We start from the raw sequence: 26497 nt of genomic DNA, 5'->3' as shown, positions 1-26497 counted from the left end.
AGCATGAACAAAAATCAACAATTCAGGAATTGGTTTTTTTATGTCATTCCATGTGTGGTAAAATTGATAAGGCAGCTTTATTCTTCGGGTCAGTATGTTTAGAGCGATACCACATTTATATTTTTTTTTTTATGTTTTGGTGCTTTTACACAATAAAAACTATTTTACAGAAAAAATAATTATTTTTGCATCACCTTATTCTGAGAACTATAACTTTATTATTATTTCCCTGATGGAGCTGTATGGCATCATGTTTTTTGCAGGACATGATTATGTTTTCAGCTATACCAATTTTATATACATTCATCTTTTTCATATTTTTTTTTTTTACTCTGTTCACTTGTTTAATGTTTTTTACTTTGTCCCACTATGGGACTTTCACTTTTTGCAGGAGTGTTGCTATGCTTTACAAACTGTCAGCGCTTCACTGACCAACAAACTTGCTAGCTCTGGTGACCCGGATTTCGTCATGACGGCACCGGGTTACCATGGCAAAGATCGGCCCCTCGCGATGAAGGGGGGGTTGTGATCGTAGTGCAGAGAGGGCGACCTCCCTTTACTTGCCTACTATATATAGTACTGTGATCAATATCGATTGCAGTATTTAGGGGGATTTAAGTGCCAGCTGTCAGAGTCAGCTGAAACGTGGGGGTGATCTCACGTGCACAGCTTCTGTAAGTGCAAAATCGCTATGACGTACAGTACAGACCAAAAGTTTGGACACACCTTCTCATTCAAATAGTTTTTTTTATTTTCATGACTATGAAAATTGTAGATTCACTCTGAAGGCATCAAAACTATGAAATAACACATGTGGAATTATATAATTAACAAAAAAGTGTGAAACAACTGAAAATATGTCTTATATTCTAGGTTCTTAAAAGTAGCCACCTTTTGCTTTGATTACTGCTTTGCACACTCTTGGCATTCTCTTGATGAGCTTCAAGAGGTAGTCACCGGAAATGGTTTTCACTTCACAGGTGTGCCCTGTCAGGTTTAATAAGTGGGATTTCTTGCCTTATAAATGGGGTTGGGACCATCAGTTGTGTTGCGCAGAAGTCTGGTGGATACACAGCTGATAGTCCTACTGAATAGACTGTTAGAATTTGTATTATGGCTAGAAAAAAGCAGCTAAGCAAAGAAAAACAAGTGGCCATCATTACTTTAAGAAATGAAGGGCAGTCAGTCTGAAAAATTGGGAAAACTTTGAAAGTGTCCCCAAGTGCAGTGGCAAAAACCATCAAGCGCTACAAAGAAACTGGCTCACATGAGGACCGCCCCAGGAAAGGAAGACCAAGAGTCACCTCTGCTGCGGAGGATAAGTTCATCTGAGTCACCAGCCTCAGAAATCGCAGGTTAACAGCAGCTCAGATTAGAGACCAGGTCAATGCCACACAGAGTTCGAGCAGCAGACACATCTCTACAACAACTGCTAAGAGGAGACTTTGTGCAGCAGGCCTTCATGGTAAAATAGCTGCTAGGAAACCACTGCTAAGGACAGGCATCAAGCAGACTTGTTTGGGCTAAAGAACACAAGGAATGGACATTAGACCAGGGAAAATCTGTGCTTTGGTCTGATGAGTCCAAATTTGAGATCTTTGGTTCCAACGACAGTGTCTTTGTGCGACGCAGAAAAGGTGAACGGATGGACTCTACATGCCTGGTTCCCACCGTGAAGCATGGAGGAGGAAGTGTGATGGTGTGGGGGTCCTTTGCTGGTGACACTGTTGAGGATTTATTCAAAATTGAAGGCATACTGAACCAGCATGGTACCACAGCATCTTGCAGCGGCATGCTATTCCATCCGGTTTGCGTTTAATTGGACCATCTTTTATTATTCAACATGACAATGACCCCAAACACACCTCCAGGCTGTGTAAGGGCTATTTGACCAAGAAGGACCGTGATGGGGTGCTACGCCAGATGACCTGGCCTCCACAGTCACCAGACCTGAACCCTATCGAGATGGTTTGGGGTGAGCTGTACCACAGAGTGAAGGCAAAAGGGCCAACAAGTGCTAAGCATCTCTGGGAACTCCTTCAAGACTGTTGGAAGACCATTTCTGGTGACTACCTCTTGAAGCTCATCAAGAGAATGCCAAGAGTGTGCAAAGCAGTAATCAAAGCAAAAGGTGGCTACTTTGAAGAACCTAGAATATAAGACATATTTTCAGTTGTTTCACACTTTTTTGTTAATTATATAATTCCACATGTGTTAATTCATAGTTTTGATGCCTTCAGAGTGAATCTACAATTTTCATAGTCATGAAAATAAAGAAAACTCTTTGAATGAGAAGGTGTGTCCAAACTTTTGGTCTGTACAGTATCTGTAACAAGGTGGCACAGGGTAGTAGTCGTGGGCGAGTCCACTACAGCAGAATCATAAAATGTCAGTTCTAATCAGTCCTGCTGCTGTTCTCCACAATGGGACGACGTCCTCCGGATGAACCACGCTTCACACTGTATAGGGCCCAACAGTGGCAACTTGTATTTTAATAACAAGATGTAGAAATAAACAAGAGATGGATGATTCCTAATCTGTTCCTAGACACAGTAACGGCTGCAGCAGCAAAGTCCATGACTCTCAGTTAACTCTCCGGAACTAAAGTCTCTGGTGGGGCACATATCCAGTCCTTGTGCCCAACGGTCCTGGCAGCCTATGTCCTCTCCAGCCGGGGGTCAGTCCCATCCCAGATGGGGACACACACATCCCCCCAGATGGGACAAACATCCTGCCTCAGGCAGTCATGCCTGGGCTCTGAGCAGGAAGCAGCCACTTCCTGCTACTTGGGCTGCTAGCTTAGCCCACCAGGTTAACCCATGCTATCCCTAACTCTAACAACAGTACATACACAGGAACATTACACAGGACATTGACAACAAAGCATAACAGCAGCAGACATGACATTATTGAACATTATCAGAACATTAATAGAGTAACATACAGGTACACCATCTGGGCATAATAATAATAATAATAATACTTTATTTTTATATAGCGCTAACATATTCCGCAGCGCTTTACAGTTTTGCACATATTTTCATCACTGTCCCTGATGGGGCTCACAATCTAAATTCCCTATTAGTATGTTTTTTGGAGTGTGGGAGGAAACCGGAGTGCCCGGAGGAAACCCACGCAAACACGGGGAGAACATATAAACTCCTTGGGCATGGTATGAAGTGGACAGGACAAGGCCATAGGAGAGCGGGGAAGTGATGAGGTTCTACTCCACCTCCTTACATATCCATACATCCTAGGTCGGTAAGTACCAGGTGACTATGACATATAGAATCATAGAATAGTAGAGTTGGAAAGGACCTCCTGGGCCATCTGGTCCAACCCCCTGCTCAAAGCAGGATTCACTAAATCATCCCAGACAGATGTCTGTCCAGCCTCTGTTTGAAGACTTCCATTGAAGGAGAACTCACCACCTCTCGTGGTAGCCTGTTCCACTCATTGATCACCCTGTCAAAAAGTTTTTTCTAATATCTAATCCGTGTCTCCTCCCATTGAATTTCATCCCATTGCTTCTAGTCTTTCCTTGCGCAAATGAGAATAAAGATGATCCTTCTACAATGTGACAGCCCTTAAGATATTTGCAGACAGCTATTAAGTCTCTCTCTCAGTCTTCTTTTTTGCAAGCTAAACATTTCCAAATCCTGTAACCGTTCCTCACAGGACATGGTTTGCAGACCTGTCAACATTCAGGTCGCTCTTCTCTTATCTTGCTCCAGTTTGTTGATGTCTTTTTTAAAATATGGTGCCCAAAACTGGACAGTATGAGGTCTGACCAAAGAGGAGTAAAGGGCAATAATGACTTCACGTGATCTAGACTGTATACTTCTGTTAACACATTCCAGAAATATGGATACGTCAACGGTTGTAAAGGGGTTAGGTCCATATTCCATGCTGCAGGATCTGGAGGATGAGCAGCAGCAGGAAGATGTAGAGGGGAACAGGCAGTTGGCACAGGCAGATAACCAGCGACACATTGGAATGGCGACAGCACTGTTGGGTGTGAAGACCAACCCTCAAAGTGCTCATGAGCAAGGTAAGTGTGGCGCCCCTGAGGGTTCAGTTGCCACAGAGATACTGCACCTCCTCCTGAGGTGTGGTACCCCACCATTCAGGTAAGGTGGAGACCCCTGACCACGCTCCAACACCTGCATACCACACAACACAGTAGTGTAGCAAAGCACCCTTTGGTGGCTCCCTGCTTGGAACACGAAGCGTGCTGGGAGGCGGGTGGAGTTAGTTGTCACCAAACGAGCGGGAAGAGTTTAGGATTTAGTCAGTCTGACAGGGTCAGTGGAGGAGTGAAGATCCCCTGAGTGGGATGGATGAAGGAAGTGCTGCAGCCGACCTCAGTGACCTGGGTCCGTTGGCACAGGAAAGAGACATTGATGGAAAGCCTAACTCTCTCCATAAGAAAGAAGGATTAGTACGGAATGTAAGGAGAGGAGGACTAAGGATTAGGGTTAGAACAGAACCTTTCTCAAGTTCACAGCGCAAGGCCGGGGTCCGGTCCCCGAGGTTGTATGAATACTAATGGTCCTGCAGCAGACACCAGAGGAATAGAAGTTGTCACCACTTTATTCCCACATCAGACTTTGGGGCACAACAGCAACGAGAGTGAGCCGGGACTTAGTAGCAAAGAGTCCCCGAAGCAGGCTACAGCTGTCTGCCGTACAAGTAGAGTTCATAGGAACATCTGACAGGAGGAACTCCAGTGTAACTCAGTACTGAGAGTACTTCACTATAGGCGCAAAAGGGAGACGTTCAGAAAAGGCACATATGTTGGCGGAGTGTTGGAACGGAGTACTTCATCTTACCTGGAAGTTGGCTGAGCCCCGGACCTGGAAGATACGGTACCGAGGCGGGCACCTGTATGCTCAACAGACTGTGAGTAAAGCTTTGGAACTACATGCCCTGGTGTCCTCCGCTTATTACTGTGCCAACCCACTCAGCACTGCTACATCTCGGTGCCAGACACTACACTCTTTCCCTTAACACCTATCTTCTTCATCTACTCTGCCCTGGGACTACAGCCCTACATGTGGAAAGCTACACCATCATTGCTGCACCACACCATCTGTCCCAGAGGATCTGTCTGCAGCTTCGGCTTAACATCTTCATTGCCGAACACCACAGGTGGCGTCACAAATCATTCACTCATAAACTTTATTCCATCACCCTTAACCCCCCTTTTACAATGGACGCCCAGGGCCACGGACCGGGTCACAGCTACCGTGACATCTCCCATTGAAATCCACAGGGCCCGGCTCCGAGTACCCCACGGCCCTGGCACGGGGCGATCCATAAGCTGTATGCTGGATTACTTGTGGGAGGATAGGTGTATTGTTACTGTTAAGCAAAGGGATAGCCACGCTTTTAAACCCTCACTATAGAAATAAAATAAAGGACATTTTTCTGGATTCCAAAAGGCAGTCCAAACTGACTTATTACCAAAATGCCATGGGCATCTGGGTCAGGAGAATGGACCAGTGGCAAAAACTGCCCCATTTTGCTAAGGACATGCTGTCATGTGCAGCTTCCAGTGTGATGTCAGAGAGGGTATTCAATGTGGCTGGTGGATTTCTCACAACCAAAAGGACCAGGTTACCTGCCATAATTGTGAAAATCCTAACATTAGTCAAAATAAATCGTGCATGGATCAGCACAGACTTTCATTCACCTATGGCTGATGCCTATGACGAAATCGGGGATACCACATGCCTGCCTGTTGTCTGCTATACAGTTTTGCTGCCGCCAAAGCCCATAGCCCACACTCAGCTGGGCATCTGCTCCCTTTCCATCATGTCTCCTATCCTGTAGGGCTAATGCTGGAGTCGCTGTTGCAGTCCATACACTGCCAGACATGTCCGAGCCTGATCCATCATATCCTTATACCATGTGGCTCTGATACTAGACGTCCACAGACATCTCCTGCACTTGTCTTGTGTGGTGAACAGCTATACAATACTGCTGTTTGGGAGTGTAATCTCCTGAGGGGGCTAAAAAATGAAACAGCTCCCAAAATAGGGATATATTTTCCCTGCTGATGGACAATTCATTGCTTCTTCACTTTCAAAACAACTAGCCTGTTCCTGCTCAATAATAAAGCCGAAAAAATGAACTGGAGTAGAAGTTGGTATGCATGTAAAGTAGGAACATGTTCACACTGGCCATCAAACAGACAAAACCCAAGACAGGAACAAAATAAACAATACCCTGCAGTAAATAAATAAGTGAAAGCAATAGTGCATATAAATAACATTGGGTACGTCATAAACACCATTTTTAATTTGCAAAATCATTCTTGAGGCCCACTATGTAGCTACATAGAAATAAATACAAAACCACCAGTTATGTGGTAAAACACGCTAATATCAGGGTATAATATAAGATACTACACTTCCTAATGTTATAGAAAGAGTTGGTGCCCACATTTTGGTGAAAATTCAGTTATAAATGTCCCTTGATGTGTATTAACCACTAAACCAATGTTTTATAGCATCAGTGCAATGGACGGGATTAATGACATCTCTTCCATACGCTGAGAAAATCCACGGCATGAGTTGACCGATGCAGACTTGACATGAACAATTTGTCAATTCATGCTGCGGATATTCACGACCGATTTTATCCTTTGCAATATGAAGGATCAGGTGAGTGGTAAAGGTACACCATTACATAGTAGTAAACGCAGCAATATCTGCACAATATCATTGTGGATATTTCTGCTGTTATTTTTCTGTGGGATTTCCATGGTAGAAATTCTGCAGCAAATACATTATGTGAATGTACCCACTAATAGTGCTGGGGGCCCTAGATCACTTATGTATGGTGTTATTAGTGAATTCTACAGATATCTCTCTGCTACCTATAAGGCCATATCTTTTATGACGGGCCGAATTTTTTTAGTGATGGGGGAAACAAAACTTTAGTCCATCAGGGGTGATACAGGGAGAGGGGGCTCAGTCAGTCAGGGGTAATGTAGAGAGAGAGGGCTCAGACAATTAGGGGTGATACAGGGAGAGAGCGCAGACAATCAGGGGTGATACAGGGAGAGGGCTCAGTCAGTCAGGGGTGATAAAGGGAGAGGGGCTCAGTCAGTCAGGGGTGATAGAAGGAGAAGGCTCAGTCAGTCAGAAGTGATACAGGGAGAGGGGGCTCAGTCAGTCAGGGGTGATACAGGGAGAAGGCTAATGTGGCGCCCCCAGGAGTATGGCTGCCACAGCGGCTTTGCCTTCCTCCAGGGAGGGTAATGCCAGGCTTGAAAGCAGTAAAGGGTCTCTCCTGCAGTTAACCTATACATGCAACACAGTTCCACTCCAGGCCAGCAGGGGGGACTCTGACCCGGAATTGAAGGGAGGAGTGCTCTCTGAGGGCCAAGAGGAAGGAGTGGTCAGTTAGCGTGAGGAGGTCCACGTGTGTAGACGTGTGGAGAGAAGCTGGAGGTTGAGCTGAGGAAGGAGAGCTCCCTCACAGTGAGAGCGCATGAACTGGAGCCTGGTCTCCACGGTTGTACGGATACTAACGGTCCTGCAACAGATACCAGAGGAGTAGGAGGCTGTAAATGCCCTACCCCCATCTAAGACTCGGAGGCACAACAGCACGCAGTGAGCCAAGAGAGGAATAGCGGCTACAGCTGTCTGCCATACGAGGAGTGCTAATAGAAGAGAATTAGGAGGAACTTCAGAACTCAGTACTAGGAGTACTTCACTCAAATAAGCGCTAAGAAGGAGACTGCACAGCCCATCTGCTGAGAGAGAATCCCTGAGCTGCTTCCAGGCTAGCCTGCTCCAGTACCATCTGTAATCAGGACCCTGGACTGCATTTATCAAGTAAAGGTACAGAAATTGCACCCCGCTGTGTCTTTGTCTGCTTCCTACCCTTCCGGCACTGCTACATCCCCGTGCTAACCACATCTACACTGCCCTGGGACTACAGCTTCACCTGTGGGGAGCTTTTACATCTTTGCTGCACCATACCATCAGTCCCAGTGGATCTGCATGCAGTGTCGGCTTAACATCTCACTTTCCGAACACCACAGGTGGCGTCACGAACTTTTCCATTAACTACATTCCACCATTCAGCTTCCCCTATTACTTGGGCGCCCAGGGTCACCGGGTCACTGCTGCTGTGACACATCCCGCTGACACCGGCCCGGTACCGAGTACCCCACAGCCCTGGGAGGGCGACCCAACTTGGCGTCACAAACAGGATCACGGAGCCCGGTATCCCCGGGTCCTGTGTGCCAGAGACTGTGACTGAGACTGTGTGCTATAGACTGTGTGTGAAATTGGCGCCATTGCCGCCATTATCCTGCTGATTGGCACGCGCGGGAAGAAAAGGGGCAGGCCTTCGTGGGCGAAGCCTGCCGCAGAGCGCGAAGAATTGAAGTGCCGCGTGGGAAGAGAGGACAGCGCGCGAGAAGGGGAGGAGCTGAGGCCTAGAGCCCGGAGCATCGGGCCTGCGAAGCGGCCGCCGGTAAGCTCACACAACCCTTGGCCCAGGCTAACGTTAACTAGGGGAGAAGAGAATGTCTGTGCCAAGCAGCAATGTAGCGGCGGATGCCGCCGCCGCCACCCCTCAGCGCCGCAAGGAGTAGCGCCAGCCGCAGCGGTCCCCATAATGCCGCTGTCTATGCCCTACTTTCCGGGAGCGGCCTGGCTACCGCAATACTTGGGTGAGTCACATACCCTGAGTGAATTTAAAGAGAGACTGTGCAGTTTGTTTAAAGTATACCCTCTGTCTGAAAGCCAGAAAGTGAACATCCTTATTGGACAGCTAACGGGTGCAGCACAGAGAGAGGTGAAAGCCTGGCAGGACACTGACAAAGAGACTGTTAAAAAGATTCTAGCCAAGCTGAGAAGCACCTTTGACACCCGCCTGCAGCTGAAATCAAGATGCGATTCTTTGGATGTAAGCAGAGAGCGCAGGACAGAAATTCTACATCTCCCCTGTCCTATAGTGACATTTTTCACAGCTGCGACATTGAGCCTGTAACATAGCGGTGTGATATTAACTGGGCCTCACACAATCCAACAGTGTCCACAAGTGTGTTCAGAAATTCTACATCTCCCCTGTCCTATAGTGACATTTTTCACACCTGCGACATTGAGCCTGTGACATAGCGGTGTGATATTAACTGGGCCTCACACAACAGTGTCCACAAGTGTGTTCAGAAATTCTACATCTCCCCTGTCCTATCGTGACATTTTTCACAGCTGCGACATTGAGCCTGTGACATAGCTGTGTGATATTAACTGGGCCTCACACAATCCAACAGTGTCCACAAGTGTGTTCAGAAATTCTACATCTCCCCTGTCCTATAGTGACATTTTTCACACCTGCGACATTGAGCCTGTGACATAGCGGTGTGATAATAACTGGGCCTCACACAATCCAACAGTGTCCACAAGTGTGTTCAGAAATTCTACGTCTCCCCTGTTCTATATACACCTTGTACCTTGTTTTACATTACTATATAGTTTGTGGGATTTTGTGTACATTTTTACCAAAAATGAGGAAGGCTGGTGGAAGAGGCCATGGAATAGGGGGGGGGTTGCCAGCTGGTAATGATGGTGTTGGTGGTGGATCTGATGGTAGTGGCAAAAGCAAAATAGGACCGAATGCAGGAGGTGTTGAGCCTGCGTCATCGTCTGACTCCACAAGGCCTCGAAGGCTTAGTTTTCTAGGAGTTGGCAAACCGCTTTTAAAGCCAGAGCTTCAGGAAAAAGTTTTGTCTTACATTGCTGACTCAGCCTCCAGCTCTATCGCCTCCTCTTCTGAAGTTGTAGAAAATAAAAGCACTGAGTCGTCATTGGAGGGTCATGTTCATGAACCACACCTTTCCTTGTGTCCTTCACCCCAACCAAGATTGAAGGATGATGCAGGCCATACAACTGATTACTCCATGGAGCTGATTTCACATACCATGCCTGGGTTATCAAGTGAAATGGTGAATTACCCAGGCCAAGATGAATCTGACATGGAGTGCACTGATGCACAGCCACTGATAGATGATTCTGCTGGTACATTCAGTCAGAGCACTACATTGTCCTCGCAGTGTAATGAGCCAGATTCTGACCCTGATGAGACTCAGGTGCCCCTTCCCGCATACTATACCACCATACACGGTGACACAGAGGAAGGTGCACATGACATTGAAGAGGAGGTGATGGATGACCCAGTTGTTGACCCAGATTGGCATCCATTGGGGGAAGAGGGTGCTGCTTCCAATAGCTCAGATGAGGAGGAGGAGCATCCACAGCAGACATCGACATCGCAACAGCTGTTATCTGGCAGGCCCGGAGCACTCCAAAGACAGGTTCCAAAAATCAAAAGAGTTGCTGGACAGCTTGTCCAGACGGTCAAAATAGCACAGCGTGCTAGGCCGCAAAATGTCTTCCAAAGTAGGAAGAGTGCAGTGTGGCACTTTTTTGAACAAAATCCTCATGATCAGGCCAAGGTTATCTGTAAGAAGTGCGCAAAACCTTTAGCCGAGGGAAAAATCTGAAAAATTTGAATACCAGTTGCATGCTTAGACATTTAACCAGCATGCACTTGCAAGCGTGGACACAACACCAAACCTCAAGTACCACATGTGCAACTGATCACAAAGAAGGTAGTCAGCAACGCTACATTGTTTCCCCCACTGTAAGCCCACCGGTTAGCACAGCAGCAAATGTTGAGGTGTCGTTGCAAGGCCAAAGCAGTCAGGGAATCCCACTGTTATATGAACGAAAGACTGAATCTAGGCCATCTGAAAGAACACCAACTCCATCACCATCATCAACCCTCTCTCAGTCCGCCCTGTCCACCGCTAGTTCCACCATATACAGCTCTCAAGTCCAGCTCACCCTCCCAGAGACTATGAGTAGGTCAAGAAAGTACTCAGTCTCTCATCCGCGTACACTGGGTTTGAACGCCCACATTGCCAAACTAATCTCGTTAGAGATGATGCCCTATCGGTTGGTGGAAAGCGCAGCTTTCCGCGAACTCATGGCCTATGCAGTACCATGCTATGACCTACCCAGTCGCCACTTCTCTCGCAAAGCCATCCCAGCCCTCCACCATCATGTGAAAGACCGCATTGTCCATGCACTCAAGCAGTCAGTGAGTGGAAAGGTGCACCTCACAACAGATGCATGGTCCAGTCGGCATGGCCAGGGCCGTTACGTGTCCATCACTGCGCACTGGGTTAATGTGGTGGATGCAGGGTCCACAGGGGACAGCGGTGGTGGGACAGTGCTGCCTAGCCCACGGTATAGGAAACAGTTGGCTGTAGGCATTCCACCCTCCTCCTCCTCCAGAAGCGAAAGCTCGTCCACAGAGCGCAGTCGTACGAGCACTCCATCTGCAGCTGCCACTGTTGCACACGAGGTGTCCCCCTATCGAGCAGCTAGTGGAAAGCGTCAGCAGGCTGTGTTGCAGATGATGTGTTTGGGCGACAGACACACCGCGGAGGTGCTGGCCGAGTACTTTCAGCGACAAACTGAGTCATGGCTGGGCAGTATACATCTTGAGGCAGGCAAGGTAGTTAGTGATAACGGCCGTAATTTTGTGGCAGCCATAGCCCTTTCAAAACTCAGCCACATACCTTGCTTGGCTCACACCTTGAACCTGGTGGTGCAGTGCTTCCTCAACAATTATCCGGAGTTAACAGCCCTGCTCCAGAAGGTGCGAAGACTGTGCGCGCACATCCGCCGGTCGCCTGTACACTCCATTCGTATGCAGAAGCTGCAGCGATTGCTCCACCTTCCCAACCACTGCCTCATTATCGACATTGCAACAAGGTGGAACTCCACCCTGCACATGGTTGAGCGGCTGTGCGAACAGAGGCAGGCCATAATGCATTTGTGGGAGGATACACGGCCAGGCACTTTGAGAGCAGACATGGAGTTGACAGGTGTGCAGTGGTCGAAGCTGAAAGACCTCTGTAAAGTCCTTCAGTGTTTTGAGGAATGCACACGGCTGGTAAGCGCAGACGACGCCATCCTAAGCATGAGCATCCCACTTATGCGTCTGCTCATGCAAAATTTGACGCACCTTAAGGAGCAGGCGGCTGCAGCCAATGTTGATGAGGAGGAAGAGGAGGAGGGAATCCTTGATGACATTCAGCCATTGTCTGCTCAGGGACCTCTCCTGGACGAGGTGGAGGAAGAAGAGGAGGAGGAGGAGAAGGATGATGATGGGGATGATTACTTAGGGGAGGAGGATGCATCTTGTGGGGCAAGTGAAAATGTTGGCGTGGCAAGGTCTTGTACAGGGTTTGTGCATGACTGGAGGGATGTGGATTTGCCAGAAAGTGCTCCTCCAACCAGCACTCGTAGTGCATCATTGACACCGGGAACATTGGCCCACATGTCAGATTATGCCTTACAGATCCTAAAAAGGGACCCCCGCATTGCCAAAATGATGAACGATGATGACTACTGGTTGGCCAGCATCCTGGATCCACGCTATAAAGGCAAATTACAAAACATCATGCCACACGAGAACCTTGACCTAATATTGGCTAATAAACAAGCAACTCTGGTAAACCGGTTGGTTGAGGCATTCCCAGCACACAGCAGCGGTGATGGTTCTCACACGAGCCGTACGGGCCGGGGGCCGCTTGGCAGAGGTGTTCGTGGTGCACACAGCAGAAGTGGCGTTGGAGACAGGGGTTTCATGACAATGTTGTGGACTGATTTTTCAAGTACCGCTCACACAACTGGTAATACTGCATCGATGGAAAGTGACAGGAGACAGCAGTTGTCAACTATGGTTACAAACTACTTTTCCTCCCATATCGATGTTCTCCCGCACAGGTCATTCCCCTTTGACTATTGGGCAGCTAAACTGGACACCTGGCCTGAATTGGCACAATATGCCTTACAGGAGCTCGCTTGCCCAGCTGCAAGTGTGCTATCGGAAAGAGTCTTCAGTGCAGCTGGATCAATCCTGACAGAAAAAAGGACCCGTCTGTCAACCCAAAATGTGGATGATCTAACCTTCATTAAAATGAACCATGCATGGGTTTCCAAGGATTTTGTCCCACCTTCCCCTGATGACACATAGGGTGACAGAAAAATGGCTTGCTTTGGTCCTCCTCTTCCTGGGACTTGAACAATTTCGCCTTTTGCATCAGCTGAATGTCCAACATCAACATATGCCACATTCTAAAACTCCCTACCTGTGCTGCCTCCCCCCCCATGGCCGGGGTCACTATCTAGCGCACGAAACCGTGCGAGTGCCGTTGCCCTGGACAGGTGGGTAGGCCGACTCTTGGGCGCGGGCACTGGCACAGGGTCCCTCATAGTGCAATCAAGTGTCTCTGACGGTGGTGGTGCACACCCGCCGTCAGACACATCGCCATACTATGAGGGGCCCAGTGCCAGTACCGACGCCCACGAGTGGGCCCCCCTTGCTTGGGCAGGGCCCCAGCATTTGCAATCTTTACCTCTCCCTGCTCCTCCGCTGTGTAGTCTGGGCCGTCAAATCCATACTGGGCCTGACACCGTCTGAGCCTGCCTCCTGATCTATAGACATATATTTTGAATGTGTACACTATGCTATCCATACATGTTATCCGGGGATACGGTACCCTTTCTCACCTTTGTGCAATCACGTGTAATCCATACTGGGCCTGACACCGTCTGAGCCTGCCTCCTGATCTATAGACATATATTTTGAATGTGTACACTATGCTATCCATACATGTTATCCGGGGATACGGTACCCTTTCTCACCTTTGTGCAATCACGTGTAATCCATACTGGGCCTGACACCGTTTGAGCCTGCTTCCTGATCTATAGACATATATTTTGAATGTGTACACTATGCTATCCATACTTTGCCTTCATGAACGCTGTTTGGAGGGTCGTGACTCTTGGGAATAACGCCTCCCAATCAGTTAACCTGCTAGAGAGATCCTTCGTTGCTCCCAAGCATGACATCACACTCCCTAGGAGGAAGGTAATGCCACTGTGGCGACCGTACTCCTGGGGGCGACACAAGTGCACTGATGCCCAGCCACTGCTCGATGAATCTGCTGGTACATTGACCCAGACCACTACATTCCCCTCGCACGCTACACGGCCTGAATTTGACCCTGATGAAACTCAGGTTACCCTTCCCATATACAGTTCCATCTTACACGGTGACAAAGAGGAACCTGCAGATGAAAGTGCAGGTTCGGCCCACCCGCCGTCAGACACACCACCGTACTATCAGGGGCCCTGTGCCAGTGCCGTCGCCAACGAGTGGGCCCCCCTGCTTGCTCAGGATCACAGCACTTGCAAGGTTGAAATACTGTGCAGTGAGATGGAAGATGGGGACGACGAGGAGTCCAGACTAGTACAGGGATTCCCTAGCGAGGAGACTTATTTCATTGTTTTCAATGTTGGGACAGCAATTTTTGGGGAGCACTATACTCTGGAGAATGATATATGGGGCCCACCATACACTGGAGCCTTCCAAAGGTGGACATCAGACACTGGAGCAGCATTTACAGGGCACGTTATACACTAGAGCATTAGAAATGGGGCCCATTATGTATGGAGCATTATTTGGGCCCATAAAACAGTGGAACTTCATCCATGGGGACCAACATATACTGTAGCATTATGTGGAGCTCATCATATACTGTTTCAAACATTATATGGGACCAATGATTCTGTATGGAGAAATAGATGGGCCTTGTCATGAGCTGTAAAAAGTGAAGTATTTTTCATTGTACTATACCGCTATTTCTCTGCCGTATCGGAGCATCATGAGTTGTGGTATGTGTTAAAGGGGCGCTCTTTCGCCCAGGGCACATGAAAACATGGAGCCAGCCCTACCCCCCCACAACTTTAGCAAAATAACCCCCATTTTTCAGTGCGTAACTAGTATTATGAAGTTAATTAAGGTTGACAAGCTTAAGTAAGAAGAATTGATGCTTTTGGCATTCAAATGGGCACTGTAGGTGTGTTTCCTGTCCTCCTCTCACTGCCGACTTTAATTCCCCATTGACTTACATTGGGTTTCGTGTTTCGGTCGGACCCCCGACTTTTCCCTATAGTCGGCCGATTTTGCTCGACCCGACTTTTGGAAAAGTCTGGTTTCATGAAACAAAACTCGACCCTAAAAAAGCAAAAGTCGCTCAACTCTAATATTTACAGTTTGTCATCAGGGGAGGCATTGAAACCTCGTTTACTACAACTTAACTGTCACTTCACTTGGGATTTTTTTTGAAAAGGACGCAGACCTGGATGAACTAAAAGCCAGACTGAATGGCCAACTGGAATTTCTTGTCACCAAGAACAAACACATGGTGTACAATTTCCTGGCCTATGTGATGCATCGGAAAGGGGATTACACAAAAGCTATTACCAATTTGGAGAAAGCAGAAGAAATGATCAATAAAAGCAATCCGGATGGGGCTGGTCAAAAATGTTTGACATATGGAAATTACGCCTGGGTGTACGACTACATGAAGCAGTATGAAAATTCTCAGAAATATGTAGCTAAAGTAGAGCAGATTTATAAAGAACTGGAAGGTAAACAAGAAAGAGCAGAAATCTATGGGGAAAAAGGCTGGTCACTGGTAAAATTTGGTGGAAAATATTATGAAAAAGCAAAGCAATGTTTTCAGAAGGCTTTAGGCTGAGTGCAGACGTACTTTTTGGCCCTGCGGATTTCTTCCATTTTTCATGCGGTTTTCTTGCGTTTTTTGTGCGGTTTTCCACTACGGTTTTCCCCCTGCGGATTTGGTGACAGGGGAGATGGAAAACCGCACAAAAGAAGTGACATGCTGCGGATTTTGTACTGCAGGAAAACCGCGTGGAAAAATCTGCAGCGTCTGCACAGCGTTTTTTTTTTTATCATTGATTTCAAGGCTACTGTACATCACAATGTGGATATGCAACATTTCTGTGCGGTAAAATGCGCTGCAAATCCGCATCGTGAGCACACAGCCTTAGAACTAGAGCCAGAAGATCCTGAGTGGATCACGGGATATGCAACAGTGGTCTACAGACTGGAAGGTTTCAATGGTATTAGATGTAATGAATCACTAGAGTTATTGGAAAATGCAGTAGAGAAGAATCCAAATGATGCCGTGGTGAAGGCGCTTCTTGCATTAAACATGAAATCACTGCAAGGGTATGTGCACACTTTGCGGTTTCTGCTGCGTTTCCGCAGCGTTTTTGGCTCTGCAGAAACGCTGCAGATTTTGCTGCGTTGTACAGTACCTTTATTTCCTATGGAAATAAAAAAAAGCTGTGCACATGCTGCGTTTTTTTCCGCGCGGTTTTGCTGCGGTTTACAATCCGCAGCATGTCAATTGTTTGGTGCAGAAACGCTGCGGTTTTACACCTCATCCATTATGAGGTGTAAAACCGCAAGGCAAAACCGCAGAAAAAACGCAGATAATCCGCAGAAAAACCGCAGCACTTTGTCCTGCGGATTTCCTGTGGTTTTCTCTACAAAATCCGCAGAGACTAAAAACTACGTGGGAACATACCCCAAGAATGAGCACCCTCACCACTGTCAGTTTAGGTTTGGTTTCCAGTCTTTGCGGAATAACCTCAGTTTCTATTTCTGACACAGAGCAGTTTCGTTTCTCCCTTCTCTCCTCCTCCTACCAGTCACATTGATCTCCTATCCACGAACCATCAGGCTTTCAGAGAGCAGAATCCCTTCATTGCAAAAGGAAAGCTTCCTCTTCAGTTCACAGAGACAATAAACAGAATGAGGTAAATACTTTCACACTTCCCTAAATGTTTTGTTTATTAACCCCTAAGATGCCGTAGGTTAATGAAATGCTAATAGAATTGTGCTTTATATTTTACTTAATTTGATTCAATGTTAATTATTAGTGATCATATTTGGACGATTTCTGTGTTCAGCCTCATGGAATGATTATAGAGCTTGTGTCTAGGTTAGCGGAGAATAGGTATTCTGCTTAAAAAAAAACTACATTATGCAAGAAATTGCAGATCAGTGACAGTGGACTGTTAGGAATCACCTGCTCTTTATATTTATGGAATGTGGAAAGCAGAAGTTAGGCGCTAGTCTGATTACATTTAATCCCTCCGAGCTGCGTCCATCTTTTTTTGTTTCTTTTTTTTCCTTTTTTATCACTACTGTCCAAAAGCCATAACCTTGTTTATATATTTGTGTCGTCATAGCCATAAGAGGGCATATTTATTATTTATTTATATATTAAACCATTTTATTTAAGATATACTGAAAAATTGAAAAAAACAACAACAAATAATTGTGAGGTGAAATGGATAAGGCCTGTTTCACACTTCCATTTTTGACCATCAGTCAAAATCCGCCATTTTTTAAAAAAAGATCCGCCATTTTTTTTTTTTGCGGAACCTTTTTTTTCCCCATTGGTTTGCATTACCGGCGGATCTTGACGGATGGCCATCCGTTGGATCCGTTTTTTTGCGGATCCGCCAAATTTTTTGCGTCCGCCGACATGAGTGGACGGACCCTGCAACTTTTTTTTTGCTGCAGGATCCGCATTTTACATTGCGCATGCCCGGAGGAAGGAAGTCAGCCGGAAATTTAACCCTGAAATCCTTTCTGGCGGGCGGTAAAAATTCTCTCTCCCCCTCTCTCTCTCTCTCCCCCCTCCCGGGCTGCGGTTCCTTTAAAATTCTTCATTCAACGGATCCGTCAAATAAACAGTCCGGTGGCATCCGTTCACATCAGTTAGCAACGGATCCGCTTTCCGCCATTTTGGCGGATTTTAACTGACACAAAAAAACTGAAGTGTGAAACATGCCTAAAACAGAAACATCACCCCTTTTTTGTGTTGAGTTTTATATACCATTGATTATGTGGTAAAAATCAAATGTTAACTTTATTCTATGGGTCTGTGGAGCCCCTGAGGCTTCAGTCGCCACAGAGGTACTGCACCTTCTAAGGTGTAGTGCCCCACCATCCAGGTAAGGTGGGAACTCCTGACCACGCTCCACACCTGCATTCCACACACAGGATAGTTCAGTGGGGCCACCTTACAGCTTCAGGCTGGGGGTTAGCTGAGCACCCCTCGTGGAACCCTGCTTCGTAACACGAGATGTGCTGGGAGGCGGGTGGAGTGTGATGATACAAAAGTAGAGGGAAAGTGTAGGATTTCAGGTCAGTCTGGGGGGAGACCCAGAGGAGGTCAGTCAGACGAGGGTCTGAGAGAAGAGAGCAGGCTGACAGCAGGTCAGCCTGAGAGGAGCTCAAGGCGGAGGAAGGCAGTCAGTCAGGAGAGGCTGAGGACTGGTCTTAGTGGAACGAGCTCCTCAGGGAAGGAAGAGAAGGAGAAAGAGACGTAGACTGAAGACTACAGATTCCATAAGAGAGAGATAGAACAGATCGGAACGAAGGAGAAGAGAAGGACGGTGGGAAGAAGGTTGAGAAAGAGAGAGAACCCTTCCAGTCCAGAAAGCGCAAAGGCCGGGGCCCGGTCCCGAGGTTGATTGGATCTTTAAATCCGGCAACAGACACCGGAGGAGTAGTGAGCCGCTAACGCCTTGCTCCCACCATAGACTTTGGACACAACAGCGAAACGGATAGAGAGCCGGGACTCAGGAGAGGAGTCTCCGAAGTAGGCTACAGCTGTCTGTCATACAAGTAGAGACTAGGAACACCTAGAGAGAGGCATTCCAGGGTAACTACAGTGCCTACAAGTAGTATTCAACCCCTTGCAGATTTAGCAGGTTTACACATTCGGAATTAACTTGGCATTGTGACATTTGGACTGTAGATCAGCCTGGAAGTGTGAAATGCACTGTAGCAAAAAGAATGTTATTTCTTTGTTTAATTTTTTTTTAAATTGTGAAAAGTTTATTCAGAGGGTCATTTATTATTCAACCCCTCAAACCACCAGAGTTCTGTTTGGTTCCCCTAAAGTATTAAGAAGTATTTCAGGCACAAAGAACAATGAGCTTCACATGTTTGGATTAATTATCTCTTTTTCCAGCCTTTTCTGACTATTTAAGACCCTCCCCAAACTTGTGAACTGCACTCATACATGGTCAACATGGGAAAGACAAAGGAGCTTCCAAGGCCATCAGAGACAAGATCGTGGAGGGTCACAAGGCTGGCAAGGGGTACAAAACCCTTTCCAAGGAGTTGGGCCTACCTGTCTCCACTGTTGGGAGCATCATCCGGAAGTGGAAGGCTTATGGAACTACTGTTAGCCTTCCACGGCCTGGACAGCCTTTGAAAGTTTCCTCCCGTGCCAAGGCCAGGCTTGTCCGAAGAGTCAAGGCTAACCCAAGGACAACAAGGAAGGAGCTCCAGGAAGATCTCATGGCAGTGGGGACATTGGTTTCAGTCAATACCATAAGTAACGTACTCTACCGCAATGGTCTCCGTTCCAGACGAGCCCGTAAGGTACCTTTACTTTCAAAGCGTCATGTCAAGGCTCGTCTACAGTTTGCTCATGATCACTTGGAGGACTCTGAGACAGACTGGTTCAAGGTTCTCTGGTCTGATGAGACCAAGATCAAGATCTTTGGTGCCAACCACACACGTGACGTTTGGAGACTGGATGGCACTGCATACGACCCCAAGAATACCATCCCTACAGTCAAGCATGGTGGTGGCAGCATCATGCTGTGGGGCTGTTTCTCAGCCAAGGGGCCTGGCCATCTGGTCCGCATCCATGGGAAGATGGATAGCACGGCCTACCTGGAGATTTTGGCCAAGAACCTCCGCTCCTCCATCAAGGATCTTAAGATGGGTCGTCATTTCATCTTCCAACAAGACAACGACCCAAAGCACACAGCCAAGAAAACCAAGGCCTGGTTCAAGAGGCAAAAAATCAAGGTGTTGGAGTGGCCTAGTCAGTCTCCTGACCTTAACCCAATTGAAAACTTGTGGAAGGAGCTCAAGATTAAAGTCCACATGAGACACCCAAAGAACCTAGATAACTTGGAGAAGATCTGCATGGATGAGTGGGCCAAGATAACTCCAGAGACCTGTGCCGGCCTGATCAAGTCTTATAAAAGACGATTATTAGCTGTAATTGCAAACAAGGGTTATTCCACAAAATATTAAACCTAGGGGTTGAATAATAATTGACCCACACTTGTATGTTTAAAATTTATTAAAATTTAACTGAGCAACATAACTTTTTGGTTTGTAAGATTTATGCATCTGTTAATAAATCCTGCTCTTGTGTGAAGTTTGAAGGCTCTAACTTATTTGCATCTTAGCAAACCTGCTAAATCTGCAGGGGGTTGAATACTACTTGTAGGCACTGTAAGTACTGGAGTGCGTCGCACCTAAAGGCGCATTTGAGGAGTCGTTCAGTGAAGGTACATATTGACAGAGTGTGGAAGGGAGAATCCTATCCTGCCTGGAGGTTGGCTGGAGCCCTGACCTGGAGAACACAGTACGGAGGCATTCAGTTGTGTGAACTGCAAACAGTGAGTAAAGCTTTGGAACCGCATACTCTGGTGTCCTCCAGTTATTCCTGCACTGCTATACCTGGGTAACAACATCTACACCATCCTGCGCCTCTCCTCATCCATTGCACCTACACTGCCCTGGTACTACAGCTCCACCTGTGGGGAGCTATACCATCTCTGCTGCACCACACCATCAGTCCCAGTGGATCTGTATGCAGCGTTGGCCTAACACCATACTTGCCAAATACCACGGGTGGCGTCACAAACTATTCTAATAAACTCTAAACACCTTTAACATCACCGCCATTGATATTGGGCGCCCAGGGCCACGGACCGGGTCACCGCTGCTGTGACACACCATCCCCCGTGCACCGGCCCGGTACTGAGTACCCCACTGCCCTGGGCGAGCCGCGGGGCGACCCAATTTTTGGCGTCACGAACAGGATGACGAAGCCCGATGCCATCGGGTTCTGTGTGCCTTGGATTTACAATTTTTGAAAATGTGCAGAAGACTAAATTTAATAGACTGTAAAATGGACATTAGAAGTGGCCGCTGGCGCGGAGAAGAAGGGCGTGAAGAGATGGGAGGTCCTAAGAAAAGACCGTGAAGAGTCTTGTGCCGTCCCTGTCTGAATTACTATGTGACAGATGCATGGCCCACCCCCCCGAGGGGTTTGTATACTGGCTTGGTATGGAGACGCGGGAAGAAGACGCCGCCCACGGAAGGAGAGGCAGAGAAAGCCAGTGGCGAGCAGAAGGGTGGAGCAAGGAGAAGAACGCCAGAATGCCATTTTGGAGAGTAAGGGAAGGAGGCCTGAGGAGCGCGGGGAAGTGCAAACCCCCGGAGCCATGGCTGACGGCTCCAACCCGAACTCCGACATGGACTGACAACTACTAGAAGCCGAAGTAGCCGAATTGGCAACCCGTCTGCAGCTGAGGCGGGAGGCCTTGGAAACACTGAGCTGGCAGCGCGCCCCGTCGGGGCCTACACCAGCGGTACCTTCTCCACCGGTACCTGCCGCTGCTGCACCGGACCTTCTCTGGGCAGACCTAAAGGGACATACTGCTGCTGCTAGATCACTGACAGCGTGCCTTGCTCCCTCCCTGCCGGCACCACCGGAGGAGTTCCACACAGCCCAGGGAGCTGAAGCGGAGGAAGAGGAACTCCCACTTGGACCCGGCGCGACTGCGTAGGTTCCTACAGCGACCCCCGCGGATCCAGAGCCGCCGGTAGATCTACCACCCTCCCCGGTGTCGTGCCGGCCTGCACCCGCTGCCACTACGCCTGCACCAGAGCCAAGATTGCACCGCCAGGAGGCACCAGGTATCTATCCCGACCCTCCTAATGGGTTACCCTTTGAGCTCACGTCGTCTGAGGCGGACTTGCTGCAACTGGAAATGGGGCAGTTGGAAGAGTCCGCTGGGGGCCCTAGTCAGACGGAGATGGGGAAGTGGAGAAGGGCGTTACTAAGAAGGGTACGGCTGGAGCAGGCACGCACGGTCCAGCACCTTTATAGCTTGGAGGAGTACCTGCGGATTGCCAATGACTACCTTGAGTCTGGTAGTCGCTGATTACAACAATCTACAAAATTTCTCGTTACCCAGGAGGGTCTTGTTTGCACCAGTTGTGCTTTTCTATTTTGCTATCATGTTTTTCCGGTAGCACCCTTGTTGCCCTGTTTTTGCAGCATTTTCTATAATGCAACTGTGGAGATCATGAACGCTGTATGATCCAGAACTGTACTTGTAAATCGTTTGCACCTCTTTAGGTGCCCGTTTCTTGGATTTGCATATGTAGCCTCTTTGTGAAGATAATGGTTACACAAAGACTCTTTGCAAAGATAAAGAATGATGTCTACCTCAAGGGACACTGCAAGAAATCCCGGCTGGGAGCAGTGTTTAGCACCTTACAAGAATTTTGAATGTTTTATTGATAACGTATTTGATAATGTTATGCCTTATGAAAAGTAAATGTCTTTTATAGAATATTTTGATACAGAGACTTAGGAAATTTTGAGATAGAATGTGAGAATTGAATAAAGATTGAAGAATTGCAAGTAACAGGTGACAGGCCAAGAGTAGATGGTCAGTGTCTTGCGTCCAGCAGCAGTAGTAGTAGAGAGAAAGAAAAAGAGAATAATTGATAGAAAATGTAATAAAGAGAATGTGTGGAGTATAGCACTTTGAATTGAGAATTGCACTTAAGTAACTTTTTGATATTAAGATAGGAAGTTAGCCTGTTTGTAACGTTTAAGAAATGTGCCTCCTATACTAGGAAGATTAGATAAGTATTGTTAAACAGCATTTAAAACTTTGTGTGTTCCTGTATTGTACTTTTGTTGTCTTGCAGCCCGTGGATGTGCTGTGTTTAACGGGGGGGTATGTGGCGCCCCTGAGGCTTCAGTCGCCACAGAGGTACTGCACCTTTTCCTGAGGTGTAGTGCCCCACCATCCAGGTAAGGTGGAAACTCCTGACCATGCTCCACACCTGCATTCCACACACAGGATAGTTCAGTGGGGCCACCTAACAGCTTCAGGCTGGGGGTTAGCAGAGCACACCTCATGGAACCCTGCTTCGTAACACGAGATGTGCTGGGAGGCGGGTGGAGTGTGATGATACAAAAGGAGAGGGAAAGTGTAGGATTTCAGGTCAGTCTGGGGGGAGACCCAGAGGAGGTCAGTCAGACGAGGGTCTGAGAGAAGAGAGCAGGCTGATAGCAGGTCAGCCTAAGAGGAGCTCAAGGAGGAGGAAGGCAGTCAGTCAGGAGAGGCTGAGGACTGGTCTTAGTGGAACGAGCTCCTCAGGGAAGGAAGAGAAGGAGAAAGAGACGTAGACTGAAGACTACAGACTCCATAAGAGAGAGATAGAACAGATCGGAACGAAGGAGAAGAGAAGGACGGTGGGAAGAAGGTTGAGAAAGAGAGCGAACCCTTCCAGTCCAGAAAGCGCAAAGGCCGGGGCCCCGTCCCCAAGGTTGATTGGATCTTTATATCCGGCAACAGACACGGGAGGAGTAGTGAGCCGCTAACGCCTTGCTCCCACCATAGACTTTGGACACAACAGCGAAACGGATAGAGAGCCGGGACTCAGGAGAGGAGTCCCCAAAGTAGGCTACAGCTGTCTGTCATACAAGTAGAGACTGGGAACACCTAGAGAGAGGCATTCCAGGGTAACTAAGTACTGGAGTGCTTCGCACCTAAAGGCGCATTTGAGGAGTCGTTCAGCGAAGGTACATATTGACGGAGTGTGGAAGGGAGAATCCTATCCTGCCTGGAGGTTGGCTGGAGCCCTGACCTGGAGAACACAGTACGGAGGCAGGCAGTTGTGTGAACTGCAAACAGTGAGTAAAGCTTTGGAACCGCATACTCTGGTGTCCTCCAGTTATTCCCGCACCGCTATACCTGGGTAACAACATCTACACCATCCTGCGCCTCTTCTCATCCATTACACCTACACTGCCCTGGGACTACAGCTCCACCTGTGGGGAGCTATACCATCTCTGCTGCACCACACCATCAGTCCCAGTGGATCTGTATGCAGCGTTGGCCTAACACCATACTTGCCAAATACCACGGGTGGCGTCACGAACTATTCTAATAAACTCTAACCACCTTTAACATCACCGCCATTGATATTGGGCACCCAGGGCCACGGACCGGGTCACCGCTGCTGTTACACACCATCCCCCATGCAGCGGCCCGGTACCGAGTACCCCACTGCCCTGGGCGAGCCGCGGGGTGACCCAGGTCAATACCAGGAGTGGACATATCATTAGTGCAACCAAGAGGCCCAAGAGGATAAGGTTACCTTCGCAGGTAAAGGCTCCGTTACACATAACGATGTCCCAGCGATCTCACCAACGATCCGACATGGATGGGAGCGCTGGGACATGTAATTTGGCTGATCGCTGGTGAGCTGTCACAAAGAGAGCCCCTCCAACGATCAGAACCAGCGAGCAAGCTGGTTTCCAATTTAAACATCGGGTATCTAAGCCACGCGGCTCTTAGATACCTGATGTTTACATTGGAAACCAGCGTCGCTGATCATTGGTCTCCTGCTGCCACACGCAGCGATGCGCGCTGGCCAGCGGGAGACCAGCGATCAAAAAATGGCCCAGGACTATCGAGCATGATCAGCGATACCCGGCAGGGGGGCCAGTCGCTGATCCCCATCACACACAGCGATCTCGCTGGCGAGATCGCTGTGGCATCACAAAATCAGCGATCTCGCCTGCAATTGTATCTAGCTAATGCAGTGGCTGAAATGAAATGATCTGGGATTGGTAACATGGTCATGGCACTTCTGATGGTAGGATCTGTAGCTTACCTGTGATTGCAAAGTAAACGTATATGATGGCGTACTCAAAAGAAAAGATGTGTTCTGGAGAGGTCGGCGACTTATAGTAAGAGCCTTTGGCGGTCTGTTGGTGGACCCCTTCTCTGAGTCAGTATGCCAGCTAACAATTGTTGAGTTCACAGAGAGAAGAAAGTAGAAACTTCTGAAAGATGGCCTGATGTTTTCAGTATTGGAGATGGGGTTTTCCGAAGGCAGATGCACGTAGGGATGAGGTTCAGGTTCCAGTACTTCCAAGGATGAAGCAGTGTGAGAAGACAGAGTTTGTACAAATAGCATTACATATGATAGCTAAATTAGCGTAGAGTAGAGATGAATCCTCACAAGTAGAGTTGAGCGACTTTTGGTTTTTTAGGGTCGCGTTTCGTTTCGTGAAACCCAACTTTTCCAAAAGTCGGGTCGAGCAAGATCGTCCGATGATTATAGGGAAAAGTCGGGGTCGTCCCGAAACACGAAACCCAATGTAAGTCAATGGGGAATAAAAGTCGGCAGTGAGAGGAGGACAGGAAACACACCAACAGTGCCCATTTGAATGCCAAAAGCATCAATTCTTCTTACTTAAGCTTGTCAACCTTAATTAACTTCATAATACATGTAACGCACTGAAAAGTGGGGGTTATTTGGCTACAGTTGTGGGGGGGAGGGCTGGCTCCAGGTTTTCATGTGCCCTGGGCGAAAGAGCGCCCCTTTAACACATACCACAACTCATCATGCTCCGATACGGCAGAGAAATAGCGGTATAGTACAATGAAAAATACTTCACTTTTTACAGCTCATGACAAGGCCCATCTATTTCTCCATACAGAATCATTGGTCCCATATAATGTTTGAAACAGTATATGATGAGCTCCACATAATGCTACAGTATATGTTGGTCCCCATGGATGAAGCTCCACTGTCTTATGGGCCCAAATAATGCTCCAAACATAATGGGCCCCATTTCTAATGCTCTAGTGTATAATGGGCCCTGTAAATGCTGCTCCAGTGTCTGATGTTCACCTTTGGAATGTTCCAGTGTATGGTGGGCCCCATCTATCATTCTCCAGAGTATAGTGCTCCCCAAAAATTGCTGTCCCAACATTGAAAACAATGAAATAAGTCTCCTCGCTAGGGAATCCCTGTACTAGTCTGGACTCCTCGTCGTTCCCATCTTCCATCTCACTGCACAGTATTTCAACCTTGCAAGTGCTGTGATCCTGAGCAAGCAGGGGGGGCCCACTCGTTGGCGACGGCACTGGCACAGGGCCCCTGATAGTATGGTGGTGTGTCTGATGGCGGGTGGGCCGAACCTGCACTTTCATCTGCAGCTTCCTCTTTGTCACCGTGTAAGATGGAACTGTATATGGGAAGGGTAACCTGAGTTTCATCAGGGTCAGATTCAGGCCGTGTAGCGTGCGAGGGGAATGTAGTGGTCTGGGTCAATGTACCAGCAGATTCATCGAGCAGTGGCTGGGCATCAGTGCACTTGTGTCGCCCCCAGGAGTACGGTCGCCACAGTGGCATTACCTTCCTCCTAGGGAGTGTGATGTCATGCTTGGGAGCAACGAAGGATCTCTCTAGCAGGTTAACTGATTGGGCGGCGTTATTCCCATGAGTCATGACCCTCCAAACAGCGTTCATGAAGGCAAAGTGTTTGTTTTACGTGGGCAGTATGGTTGAAAAGCTGAACCTTAAAGGAATGTCCAGAAGGGCACCACCAGGAGTGGAGCCTACGGTTTAATTCGACTCCACCTGGGAAACCTCAACC

The 26497-nt window shown here is 47.9% G+C and overlaps 1 protein-coding gene and 1 pseudogene across 2 annotated transcripts in view; both read left to right on the top strand.

The window, feature by feature from the left end:
- The first annotated feature begins 3864 nt into the window (after window positions 1-3864).
- LOC141051225 (interferon-induced protein with tetratricopeptide repeats 5-like) lies at window positions 3865-16720 on the top strand (annotated as a pseudogene).
- The window catches only part of LOC141051291 (interferon-induced protein with tetratricopeptide repeats 5-like), a 54256-nt gene continuing 44382 nt past the window's right edge, over window positions 16624-26497 (top strand). The window contains exons 1-2 of one of the 2 annotated variants that reach the window (XM_073548181.1): window positions 16633-16730; window positions 22747-23737. Coding sequence is in view for 1 of the 2 variants with exons in the window: in XM_073548180.1 (XP_073404281.1) it covers window positions 16726-16730 (5 nt within the window). In the remaining variant the exon portion in view is untranslated. Of the gene's footprint in view, window positions 16731-22746; window positions 23738-26497 lie in introns of both variants that reach the window. The other variant, XM_073548180.1, reaches the window with a different exon arrangement.

This window comes from Dendrobates tinctorius, unplaced genomic scaffold (assembly GCF_039654945.1).
Source record: "Dendrobates tinctorius isolate UK_male_01 unplaced genomic scaffold, ASM3965494v1 ptg000156l, whole genome shotgun sequence".
Classification (NCBI taxonomy): domain Eukaryota; kingdom Metazoa; phylum Chordata; class Amphibia; order Anura; family Dendrobatidae; genus Dendrobates; species Dendrobates tinctorius.
The sequence above is the reverse complement of the archived record's forward strand: the minus strand, read 5'-3'. Positions and strand labels throughout refer to the sequence as shown.